General features: G+C 40.6%; 1 protein-coding gene across 2 annotated transcripts in view; it reads left to right on the top strand.

The window, feature by feature from the left end:
- The window catches only part of fras1 (Fraser extracellular matrix complex subunit 1), a 270,187-nt gene that overhangs the window by 78,029 nt on the left and 170,969 nt on the right, over window positions 1–21,189 (top strand). For both annotated transcript variants that reach the window (XM_069169324.1, XM_069169323.1), the window contains exons 5-10: window positions 4,341–4,500; window positions 6,762–6,895; window positions 7,733–7,816; window positions 11,834–11,935; window positions 14,128–14,319; window positions 19,389–19,478. In XM_069169324.1, coding sequence (XP_069025425.1) covers window positions 4,341–4,500; window positions 6,762–6,895; window positions 7,733–7,816; window positions 11,834–11,935; window positions 14,128–14,319; window positions 19,389–19,478 — 762 coding nt within the window. The remainder of the gene's footprint in view (window positions 1–4,340; window positions 4,501–6,761; window positions 6,896–7,732; window positions 7,817–11,833; window positions 11,936–14,127; window positions 14,320–19,388; window positions 19,479–21,189) is intronic.

The raw sequence follows: 21,189 nt of genomic DNA, 5'->3' as shown, positions 1-21,189 counted from the left end.
AAAAAAGACTTTGGATGACGTGATGGGGAATCTTGAACTACCAAGTTTATTAAACCACAGACTGGATATAAAAGTGTTCGTAGCTTCTGGGTCTGAAAAATGAGTCCGATGCAGAAGTGCCTTAACTTCAAGGCTTAGTTTGATATAAAATGGAGAGTTCGTTAATCAGAAGACCAACTAGATACAAACAAAGTTTCTAAATTCATCCATCAAAACAACACAATTAAACATTTTTACATTCGTAACTAACACATTGTTATATATATATATAAAAAAAACAACAACGAGCAACGTCCATCCGAGGACGCAACCAAGCATCCAAGCCGGGGACACGGAGATGAACATATAGGTTGTCCCAATGTTAACTGAGACTTTCTCAGGGGGGGGGGGGGGTGGCTTTGCATAATATGATAGCAACAGAGGGGTGGGTGGAGTTAGAGGCGAAATTCCTGATTGTTAAATAAAGGCAATAGTGTTGCGTTAACCCACAGACTGTTTATAAAAGAGTTCGTAGCTTCAGGTCTGTAAAATGGTTCTGATCCAGAAGTGTCTTCAGCTGCAATACCACCGGGTGCCACTAGAGGTCGGCTCCAAAAAGCCTCCGGCTCCATAGACTCCCATTCAACTTCTCTCATCAAATCCAAAGTGAATAAAATGTGTCCATCAGTTATCTCGGTGTTGTTAGCTAAAGTCACTCCTTCTTATTAGTTTTCTGGAGGTCCATCTGAAAATAATCCCTCATTCATTAGAAAAGAAGATTCAAGAAGACCTGTTTTTGGGGGCGTGTCTGTTTGATTGACAGGCCTGTGGTGCAGTCAGGTTACAGGGGGGGGGGGGTGATGGGGGTGTCATGCAACAAAAACAAAACACAATTAAATAGCCGGTCGCCACATATTATACAGAGCGGTCTTGGAGAATGTGAATCACCTGTTGCGATGAACCCGTAATTTAAAAAGGACTCTTGGTATTTTTTTTAAATGCAGCTTTCTTTTTGTTGGTGGTGTTGGAGGTTTCTGTTGTCTCATCATTCGGTCTTTCCCCCTTTTCAAGGAAGCTCTCCAGAGACGTTGGTTTTTTGCTAATTTTTGCGATGGTTAACTTGTGGGTTTATCGGTGCATGAAAAAACTCAAATGAGACAACTGCGAGAAAGAGGCGTGGACGGAAGTGGTCATTTTTCAAAATAAAATACCATGCAGGCTAATGTACATAAAATAAAAATAAATAATTACAAGTTTTTTTATTCTTTCTGTGCGGCCCGGTACCAAATCATCCACGGCCTGGTTCTGGTCCACAGGCTGGTGGTTGGGGACCCCTGTTTTATGCAGTATCATGTTCAATCAGTGTTTGTAGAAAGATGGTATTTTGGGATTTGAATAATTGTGTCAAACTGCAATCTGGAAATGTGCCAAATCAGCAGTTTTAACACAAACTTTTGCTTTAGCATATATTTGACAAATGGTGAGTTTTTTAGTGTTCAAAAATCGTCTGGCAAAAAACACATGAAGAGGTTCAATTGTTTGCATCAGAAATTAGATTAAATTGCCATTAAAGTTCAGACTGATTATATATTTTATGAAAGTTTTCATGCAGGTTTCCCGACATGAGTGAAGTCAGATTTTCACCTCCATCATTTTGACTGCAGGCGACATGAACACACTGATCCTGGATCTGATTTAGAGGGAAAGAACAATAACTGAACCTGCAGATGGATTTACAGCAGATAGAAGCTGTTTATAACTCAGAGACTCCATCGATCCATCGATCCTGTCAGTCACACATCAGAAGCCTCTGACACATGTTAGCCTGAGGTGTTTATTCAATACTGCTGTACACATGGAAGTTAAATAGTGAGGAGAAGTCGGGACGTTTCACGTTCGCCTCCAGTCGTCACCGCCGTCTTTAACTGGGACGACTTCTCTGCTTTAAACTGTGAAACTGAAATGAGTCTGACTGAGTTTCCTCCTCCAGATTCACAGACATCTTCTTATATTTCAATGTGTTTTCATGCTCGTGGTCTGTTTGAATCACCCCCCCCCCCCCCACCTCCCCCTCCACCCCCCATCGTGACTCTGTTCTCTCATCTGTCACTCAGGCTTAGACGTCCACAGAGAGCAAAAACAGCTTTTCCTCTTTGTCCTTTCATTCAGCTGCAGTGTAGACAGGAAGTGGAGGGACGACATGCAGTAGAGGTCTTAAACAGGGACTCGCTGGTGACGGCGTCCGCGTCCTCTCCACCCCGCCATCGGGTCGCCTGCAGAACAGTTCCCCTCCTCCCACTGTGTCTCTGCTTCTTCCTCCATTTTTCTCCCTCTGGTTGGAAATTCAGTTCAAAAAGGTTGATTGACAGGAAAGTTTCAGGAACGTTGTTGACGAAGCATCAAAATAAAGTTTGTCCAAAAAGGTGCCTCCTTCTCTGAGGAGTATCTTTTTTAATTTGTGGAGGATGTTAAGATCTTTAAAATATGAACTTACAGAGTTGAACTTGTTACAGTAAACTTGAATGTTTTCCATTATAGGCGTCTCCGCCTCACCTGTTGAACAGCTGGTATTTGTGAATTTACACTTTTCTGTTGTCTCCTCATTGAATGATTCGGGTAGCAGTCGCCATGTTAGCTATTGTGAAGGACTTTCTTCAGGTGTCCATGATTTTTTTCCATGTCCTTCTTTTTCAGTGTGTCCTCGCTGCTCTCTGAGCCGGTACTTCGGGTGGTCGGGGTCTGTCTGTGCTTTTTATCTCCGACAGCAGAGAGATGTTCTTTTTAGAGGAAGATAATTTTGGCTTTGAGCTTCTTCTCTCCAGAGGTCCAAACAGGTTTCTGTACATTGTGTTACAATCAGGTTTTCCTCTGATGGTGTTTGCAGAGCAGTGCTGTAGTGAGGCAGGTCAGAGGAGACTCTTTCTGGGTTTGGGGGGCTTTGGACTGAAGTGTCTGGTTGGACTGGATCAGGTGATTAAAACATTCGAATGTAATTTATCAAAGGGTCATTCTGCTCTACATGTATTTGTTGGTGTTTTTCTGAATACGTGTAAAATGCATTTGCAGAATACATCATGTAAAGATTTCATTGGATGTCATCAACCATCAGTGATGTCATCAACCATCAGTGACGTCATCAACCATCAGTGATGTCATCGTTGGTTTGTGAACGTTATGAATCCTCCAGTTCAGATTCTGTCCGTCACCATCTTTGCTAGTTCGGAGCGGTTTGGAGCAGGAAGTGACCATATTTGGACGAGCTGGGGGAGGAGCCAACAGTGATCTGACTGATCTGAATGGAAACCTGACGATACTACGTCCCGCCCACCGATAGCTGTAACCTGACTGCACCACAGGCCTGTCAATCAAACAGACACGCCCCCAAAAACAGGTCTTCTTGAATCTTCTTTTCTAATGAATGAGGGATTATTTTCAGATGGACCTCCAGAAAACTAATAAGAAGGAGTGACTTTAGCTAACAACACCGAGATAACTGATGGACACATTTTATTCACTTTGGATTTGATGAGAGAAGTTGAATGGGAGTCTATGGAGCCGGAGGCTTTTTGGAGCCGACCTCTAGTGGCACTCGATGGTATTACAGCTGAAGACACTTCTGGATCTTTTCAGACCTGGAACCTACGAACACTTTTATCTGCAGTCTGTGAGGGGACCCTGTAGTTCACCACCATACGGTGCAACAGGCTGGATGAAACTCGCATATTTTAAGTCGATTTGAATTGAAACTGAGAAATAATAAATTGTATTGATTCCAGCTGCTGCTATAGAAGAAGAAGCAGAATACTGTCACTCAGAGAAATGTGCAACATAAAAAGGACACATTTCCGCTATTAACCATCATGAGTGTTAAAGACATCTGGAAATGACAATATAGAGACAAAAGGGGACAAAAATGTCCCCTCAGCAACGAGGACACATGACAACTAAGTCCACCTGAGAAGGACCCGCCCTCTTATTGACATCAGTTATTGATGAATATGATGTTATGAGATTTTAGAAGCCTGCCTTTGTCCTGCTATTTTTCCATTCTCGTCATAACCGTGCACCCGTTTTGTTTCCTGATTTGCGAGGTGTGCGTGACATTTTTCTATTCGTCCTTGTTCACGAGGAAACTGTAGAACAACGTTATCGGCGTTAAACAGTATCTGGGAGGGAGAGTCCAAGAGACTGAACAAGTTCATTTATATAAATGTAAATAAAGTCAGAGTTAAATTGTGAGCTCTTATTTTAATAGGACATGTGTTTTCTAAATGCACTGATTATATATTCAGGAGCTCTTCTTCTATTGGCCGTGTTCCTCCATCTAACGGTCCGTCTCCGTGTGTCTCTGGCTCCTGCAGCATGACAGCCAGTGGAGCCCCTCCCCCTGTTCACTGTGTGTCTGCCACAGAGGGGGTGTGTCCTGCAGCGCTCACCCCTGCCCCTCCCTCACCTGTCCCGGGGATCAGACCCTCTTCACCCCGGCCGGGGGGTGCTGTCCCAAGTGTGGCCACAACGGAGGTGAGAGCTGCTGCACTTCTAGATTTCACATCCAGCCTGTGTTTCCTCTTAAAGGACCTGTTCTCCATGATTTAGTGAATTATTTACAAACCCCTGTTTGCCCTGTTTACTCTGCTCTGGAGAGGTTTTTTTGGTTTATTATCTCCGGGCAGATGTTTTGTTACACTTCATGTCTTAAGGCAATGAGACTCCACCCCCGAGGGCACAGGATGTTTCATCACCTTGGTTTGATTTCACTTCTAATTTAGTGAATTAAGCTTGTGTTATTGTTGGATTTGAATGCAGCAGCGGGGAGTTGGGACTCTTCTGAAAGCTCTGTTTTATTGATGCATTGCTTGGATTGTGGGAGTCTCAAACATGCATGCTCTGACAGTTGCATGCTATGCATGCAGAAACATTTTATACAAAGTACACTTGACTCTTTCCAAAACACACATGTTTGCTTTTTATTATCTTGACAGTATAATGTGGTTTCCAGCCATCTGTTTAATGTGAATTTTTAATTTGTGCATGAAAAAAAACGTTAGTGGAAATGCCTGGAATTAAAAAATGAAGTTTAGTAGAAAAATGTATATATTGATAAACACAAATTGCAATAAAGGACAGAATTTGCAAATATATCATGATGTACATGAGAGCAGATTACAGTCACTGATGCAACGATGAGGATGCTATCTATAGATATAACCTATATAACCTTACTCATGTGATCACATGGGACCACATACACATGTTAATTGTACACATATGAAACATGTATTTTGCACATGGAGAACATGTGGTTTTGGAACATATTCATGGTGTAATGTGTGAAGCTCATGCAGATTCTAATGTGAAAACTTTTCCACATGTACTCACCATCTTACCATATGTTACAACATGTGGTGAACATGCGTCATACATGTGATCACGTGTGTCCAATGGGAAGAAAACATGGGAAACTTGTGTTTTTTTCTGTTTTGAATGACCTTCCTATAACTGTTAAAAATCAATGATAACTGTTATCATTGATTGTTTTAGTGTCACCTCTGAAAGCCCTAAAAAATAGGAAATCAGACCAAACTTGTCCAAATGTAGTTTAGTGTGAAAGGTCATTTGGGGAGAGTTTCTCCCCTCTTTGGACTCGACACATAAAACCACAGTGACCGACGTTCGGCTGCGTCAACAGCAGCTCACCTGAGTTATGAGGCAGGTTGATGTATCTTCAGTTTTCTCTTGGTTCCTGATGTAGAAGAAAAGCTAAATATCTCACAAACACACAATTTACAAAAAGACACTCAAAATAAGTGACTTCACACTGAGGAGCACTCAACCTCCAACACCACAACTTCTCTCAGGAAGTGACACACACATGATTCTCCCTGAGAAAACCTGAAGGCCAGAAACTCACTGTTGGTTCACGGCAGCTGCTGCCGTTACTTCCTGTGTCCGACCCTCCGCCAGGTCAGCTCTCCTCCGAAGCATTGCATTATGGGACTGAAAGGCTTCTTTTTGCGTTTCATTACATTATTTTCCAAACATGAATAGAAATGTAATTTGATTTGATTTTTTTCAGAGTAATTGCTGTAGGAAGTCGTGTTTATTTAATTCTAAAGCCCAAAGATTTTATCCTGAAGCCCAAACATGCATCCATCCACACTAATAACTGTAATTAAAATGAAAATGTTCCCATTAAATGTTCAGGCACAGCTTTAAATGCTTTTAACACAGTTAAGTGAAAGATGTTTTTGGGGTTTTGTTTCTGTTACTAGATCTGAGTTATGATCATTCAAGTGTTTTTGATGGCTTAATATTAATTTCTCAAGTTACAACCATGAAGGAAATCCACACCTCAAATAAAAGAAGAAAAAGACAAAACACATTTAATGAGCCTCGATTTTCATCATTTAAGCTCCTGTTCATCTCTGATGTCCAGCGAAGCCTTTAAAGGACTATTAGGCAACATGTTCCCTGCTAACAGAGAGCTCACATGCCTGCTTCATTCTGACATCCTGAGTTGTTGGAGTCCACGCGGAGCAGCTGGATCCGAGCTGAGAGCTTCGTCTCGGATGTAACGATGTCTCAGAGCTGCTGTGATTCATCCGGCTCGTTAGCAGCTTATTAGCGACACCGGTTTTTTCTCCTGACTCCAAATCATTGTGGGTGAACAACACTGGAACAGTCAGCTGACACCCAGTTTCACTGTTCTGTTTGTTTTTATCTGTTTGTGTGTGTGTGTGTGTGTGTGTGTGTGTGTGTGTGTGTGTGTGTGTGTGTGTCAGACTCGTGCTCCTCGCAGGGCGTTGTGTACCGGGACGGTGAGGAGTGGCGGCCCAGCCTCTGCTCCAGATGTGTGTGCGTCAATGGGAGGATCCAGTGTTCAGTGGCCGAGTGTCAGCAGGTCGCCTGCAGGACGGTGAGTTTCCACAAACACTTTTTTAACAATAAAAAGTTTTTATCTTCTGTTTTCACCCTCCTGGTCGTCTCGGCGGTTTCACATCAGTCCGTCTCACTTCACTTTCTTCATATTCAGTGAACCGCTGACGCGTTGTGAAATGTGCTCTTTTTTTTTTTTCTAATCCAGCCAGAGAAGAAGACAGTTTTATGAAGCGCAAAATGGATTATTTATCTCAGCTATTCTTAGAACAAGAACAGAAGCTATTGATATAGAAACGCCGAACAAAGATGACCTTGATTTTGATTGTCCCCTGTGGATGAATCATATCATATCATATCTCCTCTGCACCGGCTTCTCTTCACTGGGTACCAGTCAAACACAGAGCGGATGTTACAATTGTTTTATGTGTTTTAAATTAAATTCCTCTGTTTTTTTAAATTGCATGAACCAGGTTGCATCTCTGAACTCATTATTCCACCTTCAGATCCGCTGACCATTCCCAGGGTGACCCTGTATTTCCTGTTGTTGTACCTCTGATGTGGAGAAGTTTAGAGCTCCTCTCTTCACCAATGTCATTAAAACCTTTTTAAAGACCCTCCACATATTCTGGGCTTTTTGATGCACTTAAATCACATTATTTAACTTTTTAGATGATCATCAACATTTGTTGTTTTAAAATCTGCTCTATGAATCCAAATTCCTTCCTTCCTTCCTTCCTTCTTTCCTTCCTTCCTTCCTTATTTCCTTCCTTCCTTCCTTCCTTCCTTCCTTCCTTCCTTCCTTCCTTCCTTCATTCCTTCCTTCCTTCCTTCCTCCCGTCCTACAGCTAATGTGATATTGTTTTCCTCCCTCCAGGATGAGAACCTGGTGATCCAGCCCGGTCACTGCTGTCCTCAGTGTGTTTCCAATCCTTGTCTGTCTGCAGGGAAACAGCACCAGGTAGGAAACCTGTGTGTGTTTGTGTTTACGGTGGCTGGATGTGTGTGTCTGTTCTGTTATTGTGTAGTTGTGTGCAAATCCTGTTTCTCCTCTCCTCTCCTCTCCTCTCCTCTCCTTTCCTCTCCTTTCCTCTCCTCTCCTCTCCTAATCTCTAATCACACACACACACTCACTCACTCACTCACTCACTCATGTTGTCATGGTTTCAAAGGTGTGTTTTTTCTACGTGGTTTCAGTTTGTCATGTATTCAACAGGATGAATTATGTCGCCTCAAATACAAAATCATGTCCTTCCACACTCATTATGTATATATGTATATATAAATAAATAAATAAATAAATATATATATATATATATATATATATATATATATATATATATATATATATATATATATATATATATATATAAATAAATATACAGTGGGTACGGAAAGTATTCAGACCCCTTTAAATTGTTCACTCTTTGTTTCATTGCAGCCATTTGCTAAAATCAAAAAAGTTCATTTTATTTCTCATTAATGTACACTCAGCACCCCATCTTGACAGAAAAAAACAGAAATGTAGAAATTTGTGCAAATTTATTAAAAAAGAAAAACTGAAATATCACATGGTCATAAGTATTCAGACCCTTTGCTCAGTATTGAGTAGAAGCACCCTTTTGAGCTCGTACAGCCATGAGTCTTCTTGGGAATGATGCAACAAGCTTTTCACACCTGGATTTGGGGATCCTCTGCCATTCTTCCTTGCAGATCCTCTCCAGTTCCGTCAGGTTGGATGGTGAACATTGGTGGACAGCCATTTTCAGGTCTCTCCAGAGATGCTCAACTGGGTTTAGGTCAGGGCTCTGGCTGGGCCAGTCAAGAATGGTCACAGAGTTGTTCCGAAGCCACTCCTTTGTTATTTTAGCTGTGTGCTTAGGGTCATTGTCTTGTTGGAAGGTGAACCTTCGGCCCAGTCTGAGGTCCAGAGCACTCTGGAAGAGGTTTTCTTCCAGGATATCTCTGTACTTGGCCGCATTCATCTTTCCTTCAATTGCAACCGGTCGTCCTGTCCCTGCAGCTGAAAAACACCCCCATAGCATGATGCTGCCACCACCATGTTTCACTGTTGGGATTGTATTGGGCAGGTGATGAGCAGTGCCTGGTTTTCTCCACACATACCCCTTAGAATTAACGCCAAAAAGTTCAATCTTGGTCTCATCAGACCAGAGAATCTTATTTCTCATAGTCTGGGAGTCCTTCATGTGTTTTTTGGCAAACTCTATGTGGGCTTTCATATGTCTTGCACTGAGGAGAGGCTTCCGTCGGGCCACTCTGCCATAAAGCCCCGACTGGTGGAGGGCTGCAGTGATAGTTGACTTTGTGGAACTTTCTCCCATCTCCCTACTGCATCTCTGGAGCTCAGCCACAGTGATCTTTGGGTTCTTCTTTACCTCTCTCACCAAGGCTCTTCTCCCACGATTGCTCAGTTTGGCTGGACGGCCAGGTTTAGGAAGAGTTCTGGTCGTCCCAAACTTCTTCCATTTAAGGATTATGGAGGCCACTGTGCTCTTAGGAACCTTGAGTGCTGCAGAAATTATGTTGTAACCTTGGCCAGATCTGTGCCTTGCCACAATTCTGTCTCTGAGCTCCTTGGACAGTTCCTTCGACCTCATGATTCTCATTTGCTCTGACATGCACTGTGAGCTGTAAGGTCTTATATAGACAGGTGTGTGCCTTTCCTAATCAAGTCCAATCAGTTTAATTAAACACAGCTGGACTCCAATGAAGGAGTAGAACCATCTCAAGGAGGATCAGAAGAAATGGACAGCATGTGAGTTAAATATGAGTGTCACAGCAAAGGGTCTGAATACTTATGACCATGTGATAGTTCAGTTTTTCTTTTTTAATACATTTGCACAAATTTCTACATTTCTGTTTTTTTCTGTCAAGATGGGGTGCTGAGTGTACATTAATGAGAAATAAAATGAACTTTTTTGATTTTAGCAAATGGCTGCAATGAAACAAAGAGTGAAAAATTTAAAGGGGTCTGAATACTTTCCGTACCCACTGTATGTAAATAAATAAATACATATATATATATATATATATATATATATATATATATATATATACATATTATAGTCTCGCTGTATTTCTGTTATTATGGTGCAGTTTGACTCAACACAAAACTTCGGCTGACCTTTAACCTTTAATGCTTATTTGTAAGCTAATGTGTGTTATTCTGAGTCTCTGGAGAGTTTCAGTCACACTGAAGAGGGATGACTCATGTCCAGTTAATATGTGCAAAATCATATCTTCATGTTTGGGAAAATCACTGACTTTGTGTGATGCTGTCTTAGTTTGGAAGATATCCCTTAAAAGATGTCATAATTAGGAGATACCTGAGCTGAAACAGATGATTTACTGAGACGATGATGATTTATGAATTATGACGACTGTCAATCAACACATTTCGTCAGAACTTGTGATTCGGATGTTTTTCGTGTTTTTAGCCTCAGACTCAGCTGTCAGATTTTAAAGCAGAGATAATAAAAACTATTATCTTTCCCAAATCTTTATTCTCAGAATCCCACATTGACGAAAGACTCGGCTGTAATCTCTCTGATAATTGTTGTAAAAATCGAGGCTTCATTTTCATCCCGAGGACAAACATTTTAGTTTGGAAATGAAAACGAAGCTTTGTGTTGAAAGATGTGTTTTTGTAGCCGTAATGGTGCTCTGAGGGTTTTTAATCAGAAATCTTCTTTTGAAACTCTTGAAAACCGTTTGAGGAAGATTTAAGAAACCACATAAAAAGTCAAAGAAAATTGTTTCCAATTACGTGTTCTTGTAGGTGTCAGTGCTGAGTGTGTATTGTGTGTGTGTGTGTGTGTGTGTGTGTGTGTGTGTGTGTGTGTGTGTGTGTGTGTGTGTGTGGGGTGAATGTCTTTGGGAATCAGTGTGTTTGTTCAGGTGAGAATGAAGCTGAACTCCGGTTGAACCAAACGTGACTTTCAGTCCTCTACGAGCAGATGTGTGATGTCGATGATTAGAAACGACTCAGGTTTTATTTCCCATCTATAATGTAGAACCTGTCAAACCGGCTCGTGTTGTTCAAAGAACGCCACAAAGGCCTTTATGAGGTTTTGATGTCTTTGATCAATCTCTAATAAATGTTATATCAGTGAAAAATGTCGTGAATAATGAAGTAATTTGTATCCTCCAGGCTTTAGTCAATATTTAATCGAGTGTTTTAGAGAGGAAGGAAGTCAGAATTCAAGCTGACAATGACAGGAAGTTAAATTTTAGCAGATGATAAATTTATGACCTGAAACTTGTCAGACATGAAGCTGCTGAGGGACGACTTCACTTTACTGTTGTGTCCAAACAAATATCTTCTCTGAAAGGGACACAGAAGATTTTAAAGAAGTTCATCTGTCCATGAATATTTCTGGACAGTTTGACTTGATTCGATGATTTTCCAACAAAAGACGTGTCGACATGGAGGTTAAATTTGTCTGAATAATAAAAGGTTGTTAATACATCTAGATTAGATGTCATGTCCATCTACTGTGCGTGTCTTATTTCAGCGACTACATTTGAATAAGAGATTTGAACAAGATAAGATAAGACTTTATTAATAAGTGGGTAAATTTAATTGTCACAACAGCTTAAGAATACAGGTAGGAAAATATAAAAATTTTTATTTGAATTCTTTTTTTTTTTAAAGATAAAGATCCAAGTATAAATACACACACAAACAAGCTATGTACACAAAGTAAATAAAATACACCTTACATTACACCATACAGGGACATGTAAAGAAAAAAATTGTTTTTTTGGTGATAAAAATTATTGTTAATTGTAAATTTGCAAATTGTAATTAAGACCAGTTTTACAATGAAGTGAAAAACTAATTATTTTAACCATTTAATTCACTTTTGAAATGTTTCAGCTCTCAGGAGCAGGTGGAGCTAAATACTGTGTGTGGTTTGGAGGCGGTCCTAACGTGTACCTGTGTGTCTCCCGGCAGCACGGCGAGCAGTGGCAGAAGAACGACTGCACCACATGTGTGTGTGACCGCGGTCAGTCGAAGTGCCACACACACACCTGTCGACCCGTCACCTGCAACAAGGTGGGTACATTCACACACACACACACACACACACACACACACACACACACACACACACACACACACACACACACACACACACACTGACTGACACTGATGTTGTCCAAGAGGTCTTTTCCTGTTTCCGTCCCTTCAGAGGACATTTCATTCACTTCCATTCATTTCCTGGAGACTTTCACTGAAACTCTGAACTCTAAAATCTGAAGACACATTTTGAGGACTTTTGTCTCGAAAAGGGAACCGAGTCCCCACAAGGTGACTGGAAACAGATTTATGTCCCCACAACATGAGTAATACAATTACACACACACACACACACACACACACACACACACACACACACACACACACACACACACACACACACACACACACACACACATGCATCCTCACAGGTTGACAGGTAATTCTTAATTATATGCAGCTTCCATCCTGTGCTGTAAGTCTTGTTGGTGAAGTCAGAGAGGACCATAAAAAACACAATGCAGACGCACACATGTGTGTAGTAAAACCTACACACATGTGTGTAGTAAAACCTACACAGGTGGCAGGTAAAATAAAAGATGAGACACCAGCCAGTGGCCCACTGAACTGAGCTGATGTTCTTTCGGTGCAGTGGTTAGCATTGTCACCTCACAGCAAAAAGGTTCTGGGTTCAAATCCGGTCCTGGGCCTTTCTGTGCGGAGTTTGCATGTTCTCCCTGTGCTTGCGTGGGTTCTCTCCGGGTTCTCCGGCTTCCTCCCATCATCCAAAAACATGCACCTCAGGTCAGGTTACCTGGCGCCGCGCTAGTGGCAGCCTGCTGCAGCAGCTCCCCTCTGAGAGCCCCCCTGCTGTAGTGAAGAAATTTCCCCTCAGGGATTAATAAAGTGTATAAAATCAAATCAAAATCAAACATGTATTTTAGCCTTTAGAACAACCAGCACTGGTTTAATATGTGTGTCGAGTATCAGTTTGTTATTGTTCACATAAAAGAAGCTGATTCAGCTGGTTTGGGTGGAGCTCAGCTCCGTGAATAAAGTTTCTCAATGAAAAAAGGTTGGAGACTCCTGCTTTAGACACAAAGTGATTTATAAGGGAGCAGCAGCACTTTTAACTCTGTTTTGTACTGAAGTCGAAGCCTCAGTAATATTCTCCTTCTTCTCTCTGAAAGTGCTGAAGACAAGACGACTGCAGAAGTTCTGTTTGATTATTTTTGGGAGATTTTAAACACCTGATCACTGTCGTTTTATGAAAGTCAGTCAGGAAACACTGCATCTGTGTTTCAGCTTCTGCTCCAGCTGCTGCATTCACGGCGTCTGAGGGTTAAATTAAAATAAACTACACTGTGTGTGTTGTTGGTAATGAAGGAAGCCGTCGCCCCGGGCAACAGTGTGTCTCATTAATACCTTTAAATAGTTTTGGACAACCGCTGAGCTCCGGGGATGAGAGCAATGAGATATTTTGGGCTTTCCAAAGACTTGTTGCTTGTCAACATGAATGCAGCCGTACGTTCTTTTCAAAAATCCACCTTTGAATGTGTTTCATCTTTTTGAAAACGGACTGTTTTTATCTGAATCAAAGGATAAACGTGAAAATGCTTAAAAGGAGAACATCAAGCTGAAATCTCTTTTTAATCCTAATGGCAGTTTTGAATTGTAAAAAGCAGCCAGTTTATTTACGAAGAGCACGAACTAATGAGAACGTGTAGAGTTGAGACGTCCCAGGTTGAACCCGTGAAGAGGAAGTGCTCGTCAGACTTCCTGCTGTGCTGTGAAGCACTTTGCTCTCACTCCAAGTTTTCTCATTTTATTTTGGGGATATTTTCATCTCTCTGCATGCTGAGGACCCTTTAAAAACGTCTTCCACTGATGAAACCGAACTCGGCGCTGCTCAGAGACGATCCCACTGGACGAACAACTCCACCGCTGTGTTGTTCACTGATTTACTGAAGATTGTGATTTGCATCGACTCTGAAAAGATTTTGTGAACTTTTTTCTGGAGTTTTTAACAATGTGAACTATCTGAGACGGAGGATCTCAAATCATTACATTTACAGTGTGTCAGCCTCTCAGCACTTTATGAATAAATAATCCTCTCATCTCTCTTGGAACAAAAACACACTTTCACGAGCTCCTTGAGTTTTTCTCCGTTTGTCTTCCTTCACTCTCCGAACATGAAAACCTGAAGTCGATCTTCTGCTTCTGTTCAGGGTCAGACCAAAGTGAAGCGTGCCGGTCGGTGCTGCGACGAGTGTGCCGTCGCGAAGGGGAGCTGCCTGTACCAGGACGCGGTGCGTTACCATGGAGACATGTGGAACGGCACCGGCTGCGAGTTCTGCACCTGTAACCGCGGGCAGGTCCTGTGTCAGAGGGCCCAGTGCGGACGCCTCGAATGTCAGCAGGTGAGAATAGAAGAAGTCGGGCTTATGTTGGAAACTTTGGATGTGAGTTTAAAAATGGCGAAACATTTCATCAGGGAAGAACTTCTCTGTTCAGCAGGAAACTCATCGTTAGTCAGACGGTGTGACAAATGCAGCCAACTCATTCATGTCCTAATGCTGAGGCAAAGAAATGCAAAATAGTCTGTCAGAAAAGTTCAACTTCTGCCTCAGTGCCTTGTCATTTTATCCAGAAATGTTTCTCTTGTCAATCAAATACATGTACGATCATATCTCATCCAGTTTTAATAGCAACACGCCCTCTCGGCTTTATTTAACATTGTTCCACTTTACTCTCAGTAAACTCTCAACGAGTTGTTCAACCGTTATTATTATTATTATGTTATTAATTAATGTTATTATTATTATACAAGCCATGATGATACCACTATGATTAAAACAATTCATCATTTATAATCAATTCATATATTATTTCATATCATGTTTAAAAAAGTGTCGGTTCAAAATTAGGCTCCACCTCCGAACAGTTTGCTGACCAATGAGTGGTTTTTGCAGCTGTTGCTGCACAAAGATCTGCATGAATAAAACTATATGAAATATAACAGGGAGACACAATGCAGCATTTTCATTCAATAAGTTGAATGTTATCCAAGATTCAACATCACATTTAGTTTTAAATCTTCTGCATCAGGACTTGTTTTGTTAATGGTGATTTTAAATAACGACAAGGAATCTGCATAAACCTCCATGCATGTGTGTTAATGATTTATCTTTCTGTAGTTTTTGGTTGATGGCATTGTTCTTGCTTCCTGACTTCTTTTATGATCATACAATATAAAACAACACGTGGAGACCCGACCTGCTTCACCTCTTCTCCCCTTCATCTCCAACTCCGACCCCCAAAACACAATATGTCAGTGGCCAGAAATCCCATTTCCAGGGTTTCAATTAGGTTCCTAGGAAGTTAAGGAAGTTAATGGGAGATGTCACAGTTACTTTGTTCACTTTCCTGCGTCTTCTGCAGTGAAATGCAGCAGTTTGAAGCTCCAGAACGGGTGGAGGAGGTGGATTTGGGATCGTACGAAGGTTATGAGGTCTGCTGCCTCCGTCACACATTACTCACTCCTAACATGAAGTAAATTAGGAGACGTGATTAAACTCATGATCTGTGGAGAAACTGGGCCCTGGAACCCGTCACTGGACACAGAAAAGTTAGATCTACACAAAACTCCACCGAGCTGATGTCACAGCGAGACTTTCCCCGGATGCATCAGCCTCAAATGAACAGAAGCATCATGGGAAGACGTGCACATCCGACTTGGCCCAGTTAGGAATGTAGGCCGCTGGACGTGGGAGTGTTTCAGACACAACACAGGATTTGTTAAGGTTATTAGTCGGTGTTCCCATAGTTACCGTTATCCCCCATTTTGGGCTCGGCGCCACATTGACTCAACACGTCGCCCGGTGTTTTCCTACACGGAGCAGATTTAGTAATATTGCTCTAATATCCTCCCACCTCGACCAAATAAGCCCTCATTAATCACGCTGTACGCTGATAATTACAGCTGATGAGTGTCATTAGCTTTAAGTAGCAGAACTGGCAGGTGTCCAGCTGTGAAGTGAGCAAGGTCACTCTGCTGAGAGGCTCAGAGCCGCTTCCACAATGTGCGTCTTAGTGTGTGAAACAATGAAGGCGAGGTCATGGGTTTAATGACATGTGGGTCAACAGGCAGAGAACGACATCGGGCTGCATTTATAGCACGAATCATGTTCTCTAATGGTCCCCGGAGGAACTCTGAGTGTCAGAAAGTTACAATAGTGGCTTATTACCATTTCACCTGCAGAGCTTAATACTCCAGTTTACTTATTTTTCATTTGAATTTCTTTTTTTATTTGAAAATTGTATGGGTTTTTAAGATTATTAGATTTTTTTTTTGGCCCGTGTACATATTTTAAAATAGAAAAATTAAATAGCATGGTGGACATTCGAAAGTTAAGGCAGATTTTCATGGTCTTGCAATGTTTATATCAAATTGGATACAAGTTTTTAATGCAAGACATGACTGGCAGTGCTACGTTAAAACAATGACTCAACATCTACGACTGCTGAATCATTATGATCAACAAAAATTATAAAAAAATAAAATAAAAAAAGGCATAATGTTATCTTTAATCCCATCAGTCTTGCTAAAGATTCATCTTGTCCACTCCTCTCGCTCAGCATCACAATTTATTGATCACTAACGTTTTGGTCCTTCTGGCCATTCGTCAGGAGTTTTTACAATGAGTGTCATAACGATGATCATAATAATAATTCAGATAATTCAGCAACATTACACTCAATATTACACTTCGGTAATGTTTACAGCCTACCGCATCACTGAAGTGAATAAAGATGTTAAAACACCCTCGAGTGTAATACTGTGATCATACAACAAGTTACCAACTAAATAAAACATGGAATCTAAATGTTTTCATATTCTGGAGAAATTCACTCTAAAATATCAAACGTTTTGTTCGTGTGATCTCCGTTTCCATGGCAACAAACTGGGTATGACTCAGAACTAGAAAACAATCAGTCGCCTCAGTAGACTCTCATGTAACATAGGTAATGTTTCCTACTCCAGGAAGTAGTCGGACCCTTAGCAACCACCCTAGCAACAGAGAGGATTTCTAGTCTCCAACTGAATAAATACAGAAAAATAAACTAAACTAAACTGCTCAACTAGCTCAGTCTGGTTGGAACAAAGATATCTGATGAACAAAGACATCTGATGAACAAAGATATCTGACGAACAAAGATATCTGACGAACAAAGATATCCGACGAATAAAGATATCCGACGAACAAAGATCTGATGAACAAAGATATCTGATGAACAAAGATATATGATGAACAAAGATATCTGATGAACAAAGATATCATGTTCTCATGTGTTTTTAACATTTTAGCTCCGTGTCGTGTGTTCAAACCAAACCGGTCCAGCTAGCCTCCTCTAGGACTGTAAGTGCGTGACTATCCGTGGTGTTACGGTACGGGTGCTCGGAGCGACCAAAAAGGACCAAAAGAGACCCGACTTCACCAAATGGGTCATTTAATAGAACTATATCAAGTAGAAACTACATTATATGAAATTATATTCTATAATTCTATTTTCCCATTGAGGAGGTGGAGTGATATTTGTAGTGATGAGCAGGGTGTGTTGTCATGGTGATTTGACCAATCAGATCTCTGGGTCAGAACTACTGGTTGTATAATGCTCCACATATTCAACGTGGGATAATTATTCCTCTGTGTGAGTTTTTCTCAGTAATACACAGCGACATGTGTAAAATCTGTCACATCATATTTCACACATCCAAGGGAGACGCTGCAACACATACAGTGTTTGCTTCTATTTATAGGAATATTTACAGAATTGTTTCATCTCATGAATGAAAACATAGGCCATTCAAAAATGTGCAATCATATGAAATGCTTATATTTAATAGCTGCAGCTTAAAAAGGTGTACTTGATCCCAAAGCTGTTTAGAGACATGACAGCGAACCTCAGTTCAACTCCTTCGGGGATGAAGTTTGCAAATGATCACTTCTCTTTCATCAACGTTAGCACCTCTCAAACCACAATGATGAAACGTGATGTTGGAGGTAATTGAAATGTACTGCTGTTGGCTAATCACTGTTCTGTTTTAATGGACGTGACATTTGAACCTCAAAAAATTACAAGATTATGAGCATTCGATCACATCACTGCTTTTCACTGATTTTGTGCCAATGTTTTTAATAATAGAGGCCAGTCGATGACAGAAGTATAAAAATAATAAACTGTAAGGTGGATTTTTTTTCATCCATTACACATGGAATTTCTGTCAGTATTTTTATGAATTGGCAAAAGTATGTTTTGTAAAGCGTCCTGTTTTTTTTCCTTCTTTTTTTTAAGTGTAGAATATAATTATACTGATTTCATACATGTCACTGTAAACTCTGCAATATTTGCAGCAGCTTGCAACTTTTTTCATTTTCTGATAAAATTACAAGATTTTTCTGCCAAAATGTGGTCATGAGAATCTGTGCTGAAAGTATTAAAACATGAAGCAAATCTTTTCAAACAAAACTCTCTTCATTAACAACAATAACTCCTCATTTCAACCAGAAAGTCTCTGCTGCTGTTTTCATCTCCAAATAAAGCTCTGTTCACCGGAGGAACAGGAACAAGAGGAGAAACAGGAAGTGACGGGGTTTGTGGGAAATGTGGTCTTCACATTAAAATGATGATTAAATGTTTGTGATCAAAGGAAGTGATTCCATATTACTGGATGTTAAATGAGTTTTCTCCACACGTCCAGTTGTCAGAGACGTCTCTTTGTTTGTTTCATCCAGCAGGTCTATGTGTTGAATGAACATGAATTAAACAGCATCTAAAGCTCTTATTTTGACAGCTGATGTAGTCCTTGTTTCTATATTCCAGTCACAGACGGTCTGTTCTGGAGACATACGCAGCTTTTAGGACCTTTTAGAACCTTTTATGAGCTTTTAGGACCTTTTAGGAGCTTTGATCTCCACGGTCTCATCAAAAAAGATGAGAACTAAAATATTTCTTTGATGTGCATTATGATTATTATCACAGGAATTGATTGCATGTTTCTTCCTTAATCAGGTAGTCTTTAAAAAAAAAATCACACTTTTCTTTCTCAACTTGCAATTTTTAAAAATTCTCAACACAAAAATCTCCACAAATTACAATCAACATTTTTGAGAAAATCTGCTGCAAAATCAAACATTTCTGATGTCAACAATCACTAAAAAAACTAAAATCCTGAGGGACTGATAAATGACTGAGAGACACTGACACTTGGGGCGCAGGGACACCGCAGGGATCGAAACCAACCAGATGAGTGTGTGCGATCTGTTTTTTCTTTAAAAAAAATACTTGCTACAGAAAGTTTAATGTGCAAATGATACTTTTCAATCTGTAGAATAACACGTCTGTCCTGCATTGTGTTGTCTTTTATTTTGATAGACACTTTCATGAGGATAATTTGAGAAATAATTCCTTTATTTCTGTCTTTCAGGGGTCGGAGCTGGTTGACGTGCCGGGGAAGTGCTGCCCCGAGTGTTCCTCCGTGAAACCTTCCTGCGTGGACAAGGGGAAATCCTACAAGGTGCTTCATTCACAGATCCAGATTTGTACTTTGAGCATGTTTCGCAAGCAAATATGAGAGAATAATTGCAAAATTAGGCCGAAACCCAACTGTGTGGGTGAGACAAAGACACCGCGGGGCTTCAGCAACAACTCTGTTCTCAGAAGAAAAAGGAAAGTAAGTGGCAGAAAGTCTCTCTGCAGAGGAGGCTGCTCCACAAACAATGAAACACATCAATGTTAAGCTGGATATAAATATATAAATACAAACTCTAAACATTGAAAATTAAAGTTGCAGTGAGATAGAATAGAATATGTGTTTGAGGACAGAGCTATCAGATTACTTGGGGCTGATTCGCCTGTAACAAAAATCTCTTTTTCTTATTATTCTGGCTCAAATCTTTGAGATTGTCGTCATCTTCATTATTCATAGCCGGCTCCTGGAAAACTAGGATAGAAAAGTTAATTTTTTTTTTTTACATATTTAGCCAGGAGGGAACGGCAATGAAATGCTGCAGGATGGTCATCCAGGGCTGCGACTGGAAGCCGGTGTAGAGAGAGCTATTATTTTTATCCAATCGATTTTTTGTTGTTGTCACCCTGAGGAATTGATCTCACCAGGAGAAAACAAAAACAGATAGATGCTTCATGCTTTATGATTCACATCAATGCAGCAGCGTCTCAAGTTTGATGTTTTCATGTGTTGAGAGACTTTCCTGAAAGGTTTGTGACTGGATGATTACTGGTTTGAATTTCTCAGAAACTTGGAAAATAACTGCTTTCAAAGTTAGACTTCGAATAATAAACCGTGTTTATCGAACATTTATCTTCACATAGATTTAAAGCTTCTTCAACAAGCTATTTATTGGAGAATGGAAGAAAAGAAACACAATTTTCTCTTCTTTATTTCCAGACATGATTGGACCAAATGGGAAAAATGTATTACAACTGACAGTATAGAAAATAAGAAAGCAAACGCAGGAATATGTTACCTGGCTGTTGTGTTTGATAATACATAGTGGAATAAAAGGAGGGGAATAAAATACAGACACCATAAGATATGAATATGAAGTTTCGACAAAGGAGTGGTGAAGCCTAACTTACTCATGAACACAGTTTCATTCACAGTTAATTTCTCCTTCTGTATTTTAACAGGTGACAAAAGTGTTCCCTGTTAAGAGTCCTTGTACACCATAAAGTTGTATAAACAGATGAGTAGGTTCAAACCACAGACTGTTTATAAAAGTGTTTGTAGCTTCAGGTCTGTAAAATGGTTCCGATCCAGAAGTGTCTTCAGCTGCAATACCAGCGAGTGCCACTAGAGGTCGGCTCCAAAAAGCCTCCGGCTCCATAGACTCCCATTCAACTTCTCTCATCAAATCCAAAGTGAATAAAATGTGTCCATCAGTTATCTCGGTGTTGTTAGCTAAAGTCACTCCTTCTTATTAGTTTTCTGGAGGTCCATCTGAAAATAATCCCTCATTCATTAGAAAAGAAGATTCAAGAAGACCTGTTTTTGGGGGCGTGTCTGTTTGATTGACAGGCCTGTGGTGCAGTCAGGTTACAGCTATCGGTGGGCGGGGCGTAGTATCGTCAGGTTTCCGATCAGATCGGACAGATCCACCGCTGGCTCCTCTCCCAGCTCGTCCAAATATGGTCACTTCCTGCTCTGAACTAGTAAAATGGCGATGGCCAAAATTTGAACTTGAGGCTTTGTAAAGGACGTTCACAAA

Source organism: Embiotoca jacksoni, unplaced genomic scaffold (genome assembly GCF_022577435.1).
Source record: "Embiotoca jacksoni isolate LCO1_2020_lvr unplaced genomic scaffold, fEmbJac1.0.p SCAF_44, whole genome shotgun sequence".
In the NCBI taxonomy this organism is placed as follows: Eukaryota; Metazoa; Chordata; class Actinopteri; family Embiotocidae; genus Embiotoca; species Embiotoca jacksoni.
Note: the sequence above shows the minus strand (reverse complement) of the source record. Positions and strands in the feature narration are given on the sequence as shown.